This window comes from Accipiter gentilis, chromosome 19 (assembly GCF_929443795.1).
Source record: "Accipiter gentilis chromosome 19, bAccGen1.1, whole genome shotgun sequence".
Lineage (NCBI taxonomy): Eukaryota > Metazoa > Chordata > Aves > Accipitriformes > Accipitridae > Astur > Astur gentilis.
This window is the reverse complement of record NC_064898.1, coordinates 4,438,947-4,451,646: the sequence shown is the minus strand read 5'-3', so window position 1 is coordinate 4,451,646 and position 12,700 is coordinate 4,438,947. Positions and strand designations below refer to the sequence as shown.

Here is a 12,700-nt window from a genome sequence, read left to right as displayed (position 1 = left end):
CTTAGGAAATGGATATGGCATCCATCTTCATTACATGTTCTAAGTAGTCCTAACCAACTACCCAAAGAGAAGAACTACAGAGCTGAAACATTTATTATGAGAAAACAGGTACCTGGTTACCTAGTTCAAGGCTTCAGTTTTTCCCTATTGTTTTTAACCGAACATGAAGAGTTACCAAAGCTGTTTGATTCAACATAGTAGGCTACAGAGGTAAGATCCTTGTAGCTTTAGTTCAGAAACTGAAGAACACAAACCCTGGCAAACTAAGAAAGGATAAAACTGCAAGGGAAGTTTCATGCCTGTGTGCAAAATATGGAACATTGCATTAACTTCTCTCATTTCCCATGCCTGGCTACTTCCTGTTTCATTCAAAATTTTCTTCAAAAGAAAATTATGGATGCCATGCAAAAATGGTCATACAACATGTGAGAATTTGTAACCTGGTGTGATTTGTGCATATATATACCAGACAAAGAAAGTCAAATAACCACAAAGTAACCAGACAAAGGCAAAACCAAGAGCACATGTGTTGGTATTTTTTGAAGAGTAGACATATTTTCCTTCTGCCACCTAGTGACCAATTTATTCAGATAAGAGTAGTGTTTAAAATGTACTATATTAAATGGAACACCTTCATGACTCTTCCTCCATCTGACAGCAGTAGTGTTGCTAATCGCATTATTCCCAGAGACAAGTATTGTACAAGTCATGTTGTCGTGGGCTCCTTATAGTAAAGCTCTATAATGCTCATCACCGGAAAGCTTTGAGAGCAGAGTTCACTCTCATTAGAGCTAAGACTTTGAAGGCTGCCTTACACAAGCACATCTGGTGAACCTGTCACACACCACAGCTCCAATTCCCCATATAGCTGACAGAACTGTAAATAATTTCACAGATCTTCGCAAGATTTTTATAGCTTGCAGGATGCACACTTGTTATTTTAAATCTTACTGATCCAAGGTAGAGAGATTTCTAAAGTGATTAAACTTGATCTGTGCAGTCACTCAGTGGCACTGCTGAAAATTTGCCTGGCCCTACCTACAGATGGTAATAAGGGCTGGGATGACTTAATACTTTTCCTGTGTATCAGAAAAGCAATTCATGATGGAAAAAGAGTATATTTGAGTTCTTTCTGCACTGTGAAAAAGTAACCTGTAATAGAAAGGCCACAAAGGGACTATCCAAATTAATTTGGAAGAAAACTGGCCTAAATATTTTCTTATTCATCTATCGATATCTGTACAATACTGTGTGCCCCCATAGGAAGGGGCTGGTTGTATCTCTGTCTGTCAGGAAAGTAAAACTTCGGTACACTCTTGACTTGTATCATTTATACCACAGATTCCTTGGGTTCCTGGCACTGACTCCACAGTTAAACTTAAAAATCCAAGTGTGTCAGAAACAGCAATTTGCACACAGACCTTTTTTTCAGCCACAAAACAGTCCTGCCTTTGACATCACTACTTGATAGCAAATCACTGTTTCTCGTTTCCTTTCACTTCAGTGCTGCTTCTTTTTCATGGGTCTTGAGAGGAAAGAATTTCCAACTTCTAATTTATTTCATTGTTTTTATTTTTAAAACAAAGCCTTTCCAAGAAGCATCTTCCTAAACACTATAATAAGTACAAAACCCTTTCCACAAACTAGAGAAAATGAAAGTTGCTAAGTTTGCTTTTACTATGTCTCCCTCACATCATTTTCAAATATTTAACTTCAAATAATTTGCCACAGATTTACCTAGCATCAATGCATTTACAGAACTGTCCTGAACTTCTAGGCATACCTAAATTTTACTATGGTGTGGCAGAGGCAATGGTACTGTGCAACTCCACTCACAATGCTTGAAGTCTAGAGAAGGGCACTGGTTTCACTTTTGCACTTTTTACATGAAAATCTTTACAAAATACCTGAATTGGATTCCTTTTTTTTTTAAAAAAGGGTGGCAGAGAAAGAGGAGAAGGTACTTTACACCTGATTGACACTGATGTATTAGAGTCAAGCCCATGCTCTAACTGAGATGATAAGAAACCCCCAAGCAACAGGCCACCATGCTTCCTCCCTATCAAAAAATCTTCTCAAATCAAGACAGAGCAAACAAGACAGAATTTTCCTTAATTTGCTGTCATTATTACTATATATCCCCATGATACACGCTTTGTCCATGAGGCAAGAGGAAAGCACCAAGTTTTCTTGCATGGGATTATTGTGGCTTTTTATTATTATCTGTATTAAAGACCTAAAACTAATAATGCTTCCCTTTGCCACCTGCCACATCACAACTCCTCCCTGCCACGTTCTTTCCCACTTCTTACCTTGTCATCTCGTCCTCTAGCTCTCGATTCCCTTTCGCGGCTGCCCGTAGACTTCTCACCCTTGGATACCGCGTGCGCTCTGCCCGCAGGCCCACGGGGCTGCAGTCCTGGTGATTCTTTCCTCAAAGGTTTTACCTCTCGGTTGGGACGTTTTATCTGAGGTGGAGCCCTAACAACAAGCAACCACAACAAAAACATGCTAAAAACAGTGAAAAAAGAGCAACATTAAGAAGGAAGGATTCTAGTTTTTCATTAATTCCCTTAGTGCATTATTACTAAAGCTGACAAGCCCCTAAGTCTTATCTCCCTGTATCTGCAAATCCAGCAACATATTTCTGGTTCTGTCTGACACTCAAAGTAAGAAAAAAATACAAAAGGAAAAAAAAGTTTCAACAGAGGAAAAAAAGAAAATTACCAATACTATTAGATCAGTATTCCTAACCAATCTTACAGCAAACCAACACACATGTAACAAAAGAGGAAACAATTTACTAGAAGTCTTCAAACTGTATTTTCTTCTGACTCCAGACCAGGAGATTGTGTTAGGCTACATTCATATGCACAAGTTCTACACGACCAGATGACATTCCTGGTGAAAAAACTTTAAAAAAGAAAAAATAAGCTGGCTAATACCTTTGACAGGCCCAAAAACAAAGGAGGGAGAATTTTAAAACAATCCTCCTACCTCTGACTTCATTCCCCTGTGTGAAAATGTCAAAAAGTAAAAATTGCCTAGAAAGCAAAAGCAAACAGAGCCAAACTGCAACCACCTATACTTGTGTGCATCACCCACAATGTCAAAGAGAACTCAGCAGTGGCACGAGAAGAAAGGATTTGCTTTTAAGACAAAACGTCACAGTCATTTTGTTCTAGGCATTGGACTTGAAATATAGAACTAAAATAAATGGCCAGGAATGTCACCCGACTTTAATTAGTGCCCCCTATGAAACCTTCTACTGATTCTTGTTTTCAGTAACTCAAAATTTGCTAACTCCAAAAACAGTTTCCTGGAATATGGCTTAAAAAGACTACAGGCTTAAACACACTGCTGGATACAACTGTTACCTTTCGCTTTGTATACATTTTCATCAAACTTAACAGCATAGAAGAGTGGCTAATTTCCCTTACTTATTTGCACAAGATTTAAATTTCAGCTTAAAAAAGAAGATAAACTATTGGGCCTTTACCTCTAAGAAAGATACAAGAATAAATACATCTGGCACTTCACGTAACATTACCACAAAGATTCTGATAATCATTTCTACCACTCACAAAAGTAATCAGCGTTTATATTATTTTGCACTTACATTCTTAGAGTTTTTTGAAAAGTGAAGATCCATTTGTCTGATAATCATAAAGCACATAAATTTACAAGTAAATTTGGCATTTCTTTCTGTCAACCAAGGTCTCCCATTTTAATTTGTTCCTTTGCTTATGTGAGTATACACACATTAAAATTCTTTGCTACTATAATGTTAGAAAAATGTTGGCATGATAAATGTTATTCTTATTTTTAAATCAGATTTGTTGTTTCCAACAACCTGTGTCAAGCTCTATTAGGGTGAAAATAGGGATTTCAGAGAACGCACAAGCATCTATTTTGAAAAAACTTTCAGCTAATTAAAGTTACCTTAAAAGCGTTTACAGAAGAGAAACACCATGTATAACAGAACATGTTTAGCAATAAAACTAACTAATGGATTAAACACAGGTCATATTATCTGTAGCTAGGGAGCAATTTCTAACCATCATGTCCTTCAAGATCCTTCAGTTCCAGCCCCTTACCGACTCCTCAGCCATCAGTGAATTCAACTGCTTAAATAAACTGAAATGGAAAAGTTTTCTCCCTGCACATGAGAAAGTCACTAACTCTCCAGCAGATTCTAGTTCCAGGCACTTAGCTAGTCACTCCTACCAGAATAAAGGAGAGACTTTCTTTAGAACAATAAATGCAACTGTAGTTTAATTACTTTTATTCCCCTATAAATTATAATAATTCTTTATTACAAATGACTAAGGTGTAAATGAAATGTGCTTTTCACATTACGGATGCATTCAAAAAAGAACATAAAATTATGGCAATCCAACTTTATTCCACCCACGCTGCTTGAGCCTCTCATTACCTGTGTTCAGCTGGAACAGGAGGGGGCCAAACAGCAGGATCTCGAAAAGGCTCATCTTGACAGGATACAGGGATATCTGCAGGTCTATCCATTTTAAAACTCTCTAAAGTGTTGACAATGCCCTTAACTTGTTCATATTCTTCAACTAATTCTTGTCGGACCTTGAGAAACACACACATTATTTAAAAATTATTACAATTCAAACTTTTTTTTTTTAAAACCCATAGAAAGTACCTCAAAACACACGCCACCCTCAAAAGCAGGGACTCCCAAGCCTTTCCATTCACAAACCCCAGACCTATCAGGCTGACAATAGATCTTTAACAACAGCATAAGCAATTGAATCTCTGTTGAGTTCATCTTCCTGCCTGTCAATGTCATGACCAGACATGATTGCCAACACAGCGATCACTCTTCCATAACATGTGCTGATGCTTAGATTTATGTGTGCACGTTGACATATATGCACACATACACACACTTTTATACTAGTAAGGGTGCTGTTGGCAGATCTTTAACATATTTGCTACTACTCTGGCATAAAAGAACTTCTCTGATTACAGTCTCCAAGGTCCTAGTTATAAAACTGGCTAAATCATTAAAATATAGTATTACAAAATTAACTTTGTGAGGGGCACAACATCATCATACAGTCAAAACACAAGCCAATTCTTTGGTGGACTGCAAAGATTAGAACAGAAAATGGGAACTTTAACACCCTATAGCATAAGTTCAAATGATAAGTAGAGTAAGTGAAATAAAAATTAGAGGAAACAATGTCTCAGAAAGAAATCAGGTTGCAGAATTATGCAGCTGAATTTTACACTTGAAGTTTCTATTGCCACTAGTCAGGGAATTAGTACTGCAATAATTTCAAGGTTATTTACTTGATATTTGTTCATTTCAATTTTCTTCCATGAAACCTAGGAAAAATAAAATCTGTGTAGAAATTTGCTAAGTTTTAAGTGATATGGTTTGTTACAAGCTCAAGTTTTGTAAGCTAAGGTCACCAATTCTTAGCACACACCAGCAGCCAAAACCAGCATTGTACATTCTTGCTCAGAAGCATAAGCTTTCAGTGCATTAGCTTAAGATGTACTAGGATTCACATGAGTGCACTCGTACTGCATCTTACCAGTTTTCCACCTACACTCAGTGATGCTTTTCATCCGGCAGGATCAAGCTCCGTGCTTACTTTGGTTTTTACCTACTTCAGGGTCATAACACCCAGATGTCACCTCTTCACCGAAGTGTTGGTGCACAGCTAAAACTAATTCATGCATTGCTATGCATGCCTAGAAATCAGTATTGGCGCTCTGCAGCTAGGATTACCTCAGGCCAATGTGAATCTTGCCTGTTACAGGCTCACAGCTGGAGCTAGAGGCATCCTGACCCTACTGGAAAGGCACAGAGGCTCTAAAAGCTCTTGTGAAGAAACACTATAGTGAGGATATTTGCAGGCTGCCACCAGGCACACTACTGAGTGAGGCTAAAACTAGCATACCCTGCAAGGCTGAATCAAAAGCCAGGATCTGAAGTCAGCTTACAAGAAAGCCAAGGAAAGACACCAGGCATCCAGCTGTGCTCATGTCATACATCCACGTTAAAAAAAGCTGGGAAAAATATTGCCTGGAAATGCTGCAGCCAGGCTTCACTTTGTGGCAAATAGAGGAAGGCAACTGAGGACACTATCCACAGATGTCAATGATGCTGCCTGAAATCCAGACTCTCTTTGCTGTGCATATCCTGAGCAGATTGCGAGTAATCGAGAGGATCAGGAGAATGGAAGTCTGCATATCCAGACTGTCTGCTGAGGTTATAAATATAGCAACAGCAGATCAGGGAACTACTACTAAACTGCATCACATCTTATGACTGTTCTTGCTAATGGTGCTTACTGGTGAAAAGATGTGACCGCTAGCCTGAGATCTTCCCATCTCCCAGTGTGCTTGTAAAGGAACCACGATGGGTATGTGCACGGTGAGGTGTCTTGTCAGCACACATTCAGAAGCATGCCTCTTCCAGCCTTATTTTCACCTGCTCATCCCATTTTTCTCTGCAGACTCTCATCTCCCCTCTCAGAACAGCGTCTTTCCTCACCCAGCCTGCTCTATATATTCAAAAGAGCATCAGCAGCCGCCCTCCACTTTTGGTGGGGCAACTTCAAGACAGAAAGTGCTGACATAACCATTTGCTGGGTATGGTGTATAAAAGACTGAATGACTAAATGGTCAGCACTCAGTAACAAACATACATCACCCCCTTCTGGATCCTACAGTTCTCCTAAAATACTACCAGATACATCCCACAGTAATGTATTGTCCTACTCTAATATTTTCCAGGAATTTTCCCACCAAAAGGACAAAATAGAAGATTTCAGCAGCACAGAGAAATTCTTCTCTGGTTTAACACTTAAACCTTGTTTAAGAAGAAAAATATATAACTGTTGTCAGCAAGATACCAGCAAGGACAGAAGCAAAGTGAATGGTAAATCCCCAAGGCCCTGCACAGCTCTTGCAACACTGCATTTACTTCACTAGAACCTCTATGTGCATCTGTACAAACAGAGCCTTGGGTATGGGACGAACCTGATCGCTTCACAGTGCAGAGCAGCCTTCTTGCTGGTTCAGATGGGGTAGCTGTATCTTTCCAAAGACACGGAACATCCAGCTCAGGCAGGATTGCTCTGGTAAAGACAGTCAATGCTTGACATGTCACCCCGTCCCGTTCCCCCCCCCCCCGCCCCGCCCTGCTTTGCTCTCTTTGCTTTCTCATCACACAATCAGCAGACACATCCCCCAATGCAAGAACTTCCAGCTGAGTTACAAATGTGATTGATTACTAATTTGGTTCCTTCAAACTGTCTAACACGCATCCCTCCTGTCCAAAAATAAATCCAGCCAAACAGCTGCTGTGAGGTACAAAGGAATGATACAGCATAAATCCTCCAGGGCACTGCTCCATGAGAGACAGCCGCTTCCTACTCCAGTGCTCCAGGAATACAGACAGGATTCCTTCTACCAGCCTTCCAACACATGCGGACAAGTTGGTGGAGAACAACTTGCTAGCACTGAGGGCCGGAGTGCTGTCATTCAGGTCTCTGGACCAGCAAGGAGGACAGTATCTGAGAATTGAGAGAAAGTGAGCCTTTGATGCATTGGAAGCTGAAAATAGAATAACAACTGCTGGTCATCTCTTATCTAGACTTGAGCAGACCAAACTCTGAAATACACACCCTTACCTCTTAGACAGTACCTGGCAAACCAACCAACAAAAAACCCTCAAGGTACTCAAAGAACAGGACCACAAAGGAAAACCAACTGATAAATTCCTAGAGGCCTTAAAGAAACCGAGTCAGATGAAACAGGTGCAGAAAGAGTTTCTTGCAGTTGAGAAACAACTCAGACATGAGCCAAGAAGGGCTGTGCCGTAATTATGGAGGTGACTGAGCAGCACCTTTGAGTGACCAGTGCTACTCTGAAGCAACCTTGGAAGGCTGCAAACGGGAAAATCACTGGTCTGGACTCCCTCAGTCTCTTTGCCTCCTGTTACACCCTTCCCTTGGGTGCCAGTGCCCTCGGGGGGCTTCCGCTCAGGTTGTAAAGAGCCTGAAGAAAGCTTTTAGGTTATTTATGTTTAAGCAGTTTCAGGAGATAGCATGAGCCAAGTAAGCAGCTCATCACTGCCAAATAGGAAGATCTTGCTTCTCCTTGCTTCTTCTCCCCAACCACACTCTGCCGCCACTCTTCTGGATTCAATGCTGGCATCTCAATACAGTAACCCAGCTTGGTAAAATGGCAGAAAATTAGCCTTGGAGGGTTGAAAGAAAATAAAGGACACTTTTGCTGGTTTAGCAAACAGGTGAATCCCAGGAGAATGAACAGCAGGGTGCAGAGGAGGGAGAGAAGCTGGTGCAGCTGGAGGGAAGACCAGGTGGGAAAGAGCTTGGCACAGTGGAATGTTAACTGGCTTTCAGCTACCATGCGAAACTGCCTGCTCCCCAGAGCCACACTCCACCAGCCGCCCCTACCAGACGCATTACCTCCTCCACAGAAGCAGCATCGTGGGCATTGGGTGATGTTGGGAAGCCTGATAAAAAGCCCTTCAAGCCCAGGGGATGGCCCCACAGCTTTGTTTTGACATTCCAGCCCTAACGATTTACAGTACCTAAGCAGAAAACACATCCTAACATATGGGTATATAACACAGTGACCAAGAGTTGAGTCTGCTCTTTCTTAGTGGTAGTTCCAAAAACCATTTCAGGGACTTCCTTTGTATTTCACAATCTGGCAACTGTTGTATCTTTGGCATCATCAGCTTTTATCTGCTATGCTAGAGCTTGTACTTCTACACAACTTGCCACAGCAATAAGCACGGGTATTTGTACCTTGGTAAATACAAATAAGGTGGTTTGGGGTTTTTTTTAAATTATATCATGCTGGTACAAAACCAATCAAGTTTCTATAAAAATGTTTTCCAAACCTGAAATTACTGCCTGCAATCAGTGTTAGTTATTCAACAAGTTCCATTTTAAAAAAGTGAAAATAACAATTCCCTAAACCATACCCAAAATGGATGCCCTGTAACCCAGTCTGATCCCATGGAGTCAAAGTATAGCTCCTGTAATCACAGTTCTTCATGAGTTACCTGCAGAATATTCCTTAATTACTTATGGAGTAAGCTAGGCATGAAGCAAAAACAACATAAGCACTGATTGACTGAAATGTGTTTAAAATTTTTTAAAAAGTTAAAATCATCCTTTATTCTTTAAGCAAGAATACAGTGCACCCAATCACCTGCACCAGTGACCATGGTCTGTAAGGGTGCCATGCTGGCTGCTCCAAGCACTCTGGGAATCATTGAACTCCTGCCTCAGCTCTGGCTGAGGCTCCTGTGCTCTCAGATATTGTGCAACACAGAGCACACGGTTATAACATGCAGCAGGTTTTGCTCGACAGCCGCTGGCCTTGTCGTAAGCCAGTACTATCTCCCGGGGGCACGTTCTGCTGTCATTCTGCAGCTGCTGAACTGTCACTGAAGCAGCTCTTTCCTACAAGCCAGCTGTCTAGTAAAAAGACTGCAACAGCCAAGAAACTCTTTCAGGATAAACAGGGGGAATGCCAACACAAGTAAAGTTCACAGTAGCGGTCATGGGAGTTAACCTACCTTTTATTGTTGTTAAGTAGAAAAAGAGATGAGTTGCTTCTGATTTTGAACTTTTCCAGTCCCAGCCTGCGTTTACATGGATGACTATGCCTACGTGTCAGCCAAACCTCAAAGCACAGCAAAGTAGTAACTTTTTCTTTTTCAAATGAGCTCAGAGGCCTAGGAGTGAGGATAAGAATGGAGCTACTCTCAGCCACCCAAGAGCAAGCTGGGAACTCCCTGGATGCAAAACAAATAAGGGTCTTCAGAGCAGGTTGTCCTTGATATCCCCTAGCCAAGCTAGTTTTCAGACGGTCAACGATAATTAATTTTCCAAAGGGTCAGAAGAATTCTTACATTGTCACATCACTGCTTTTGTGGACCCTCCAGGATGCATCTTTTGCCCTTCTGAAGTTCTGCAGGTCATGTCAGACTAATAACACAATCTGTCTCCCCCAGTTAGTGCTGATTTTGAAGTCCCAGAAGCAGTATTGCATCAAGTGGAACTGAGCCAGTCAGTTGTTCCCAGAGGAGCAGAAGATACATGTTCATGTTCCTCCCAACTATCAGCACCAAGCCCAAGGAACCCTTGAAATCAGGGTGCCCAGCTGCAAAGCTGAAGCTGTCTGACTGTGTGACATGAAATACAAGCCACCAAATACTTGCACAGAATACCATTCTATCCAGACCAACCTGCAGAAATTTGAAAACAATGACACCTAAGCAAAGAGAGGTAGATCAAGAGTGTTTGGGAGTCTGACCCAAAATCCCAACTATTTCTGGTTCACCTCTGGTCTACGTTGCTTAATAAACTGCTGGAAAAATCCTGTGTAGTATACAAGGCAACAAAACAGATCCACCTAGCACGAGGTACCTATTCAGGATGGAGCACCCACTATAGAGAAATGACCAGATAGGGAGAACAATGGTTCATGTAACAGGCATGAGTTGGTCAGCTGCAGAGCCAGGGCTATAGCTATTCTTTGAGATGGTACTCATATGAACATTCCTATTTTATGAGCGAACATGTACACAAACACCTGAAACTGAGTTCACTGCCTCAGAAGTACCAGTAGGACAAATACCCTGTTCATGCGCTGCGCACAGAAGTACAGAAAGGAAAGACATGCTTCATACTGCCAGATCCCCTCAGCATTGGTGTCCCAGGAATCCTTCAGGAGGTTCAAGATTGTGAATGTGCATGCAGACAGTACATCTCGGAGAAGAACTGGTTTAAGTAACAATCTTCTCCTGTGAGCACTTATCTACATGGACGTTCACACTGTGGACCATTCCCAACAGTAAAAGCTCTACCAACTCAGTGTCTGCTAGAGATTGCTAAACTCCACCTCCAAAAGGTACCAGTGGTGTTATCCTCCTCAGATTCCTCAGAGAATGGAGAAACCAAAGAACCTAAAGAACAGGCTAGTTCCATATGCCAGAAGAGACAGAATTTCTGGTAAAAATCAACTGCATTCATGCCCTTAACCATGACCTAAGGGTTGCTTTACTTCTGGTACCGCTTGCAAGAAGCATACAGGTATGGGAATCTTTTGGTTTTGCACATTACTGATACCAAGCGGGTTAGACCTGAATTTTGCTAAACCTACGTAATCTGTATGGCATAGCTCTTTCATGAGAATGATCTAAAAAGAATATCTACGCATTATTTTAATATTGAGAATGCTTCTTGTGATCCGACTTTTGGCTTGATTTTTTTCAGAACAGGCTGTCTGTCAGACAGCTACTAAATGTGACTGACAGTTTGGATGTAGCTGCTGTTGGAGCTGGAAAGCAGTGCTAACATCCAGATCATCAGACTCCCTCTTAGTCTGTCTCAAGGAGTGTGAAAGCACAACAATTATTTATCAAGAGTGGGTAAGAAAGCAAGTCTACCTCTATAGGTCTCACCAAACCATTCAGGCGCAGGTATAGAAAAGCTAGTGGTTCCAGGGCTGCATTGTTTGCTCTCAGGGCTATATAATTTTGTTCCCAGTGCTACGGGTAGTCCCATAAATGACTGAGAAGGCAAACTGCCTGGGGATGAAGGACTTCCTTTTTTTTTTTTTTTTTTTTTTTAATCACACTTCTTACTTTTTTGCTGTTTGTTCCTGAGCTGAGACTGGCACCAGCAACAGCAAAGCAATAGTCTGACAAAGCTCATCTGCCACCGCTGTGTTGGGAAGTCTCAGAATTAACATGAGCGCACAGCGTGACAGACGCTACCCCACCTGCTGCTGATCTTTCTGGGGACAGTTCTCTAAAGCATTTATGGGACACTGTCAGGGGCCATTCTAGTTTTACCTAAAAGGGATAATTTCTGAGAAGGTGCCAACTTCAGATCCTCTGCTAAGGAGCCAGCTGCCTTCCCCAGGGAATAATCCTGTGAACTGTGTTAATGGTCCTTTATTACTTGAGGCTTGTCTCCAATGTGCAGCACGCATTCCATGGTACACAGGCTTCTCTGAAGCAGTTCAAACAACACACAACATCATGAGACTTGAAGTAACCTTCACAAGATAAGAGCTGTTAAAAGTTTAATGGAAGAATCAGTGTCATCAGAGGAAACACTAAATACTAGAAGTGAAGGCAATGCGGTGATGCAGCTGCAGAACAAGGAAAGCTTCATGCTCTACCTTCACGTCAGTTACAGGTTTGACAGAAACTAAGGACACACATGGGGCATGAACACCTTTTATCAGCATGCCCTGAGGTGGGGAGGAGTTTGAATACAACATTCAGCTTATTACACCACGAGGAAAGCTAGGCACTATCCCTGCTGCTTGTATACGCACATGCTTTGCAAGCTTTTAATAAGCAGACTTTTAGGGTTCTATGATAAATACCTATGAATAGTACTGTCATTGCAAAATGATTGCTAACAGTGTTGTAGCTATCAGTACACAAAATACTCTGTTAGTGTCAGATGTTTCAAGCACAAAACCGTAACAAAGCACCTCCTGTAATAAAAAGGAAAAATTTGCTTCTGATTTTAAGTGACACCATTTAAACGTATGATATTTAGAAAAACTCTTCTTGTAATCATCTCTTCAGCTACTTACTGCAAAATTATACCTTTTATAGGAGCTATGTTCTTTCAAAATGTAATATTCATGCAAC

The 12,700-nt window shown here is 41.2% G+C and overlaps 1 protein-coding gene across 11 annotated transcripts in view; it reads right to left on the bottom strand.

Annotated features, from left to right (window-relative positions):
* The window catches only part of KATNAL1 (katanin catalytic subunit A1 like 1), a 43,527-nt gene that overhangs the window by 20,346 nt on the left and 10,481 nt on the right, over positions 1-12,700 (bottom strand). For 10 of the 11 annotated variants that reach the window (XM_049823304.1, XM_049823301.1, XM_049823305.1 and 7 more), the window contains 2 exons: positions 4,436-4,596; positions 2,313-2,481 (listed from right to left, as the gene is read on the bottom strand). In XM_049823304.1, the coding sequence (XP_049679261.1) occupies positions 2,313-2,481; positions 4,436-4,596 (330 nt within the window). Of the gene's footprint in view, positions 1-2,312; positions 2,482-4,435; positions 4,597-7,023; positions 7,126-12,700 lie in introns of those variants that run through there. The other variant, XM_049823308.1, reaches the window with a different exon arrangement.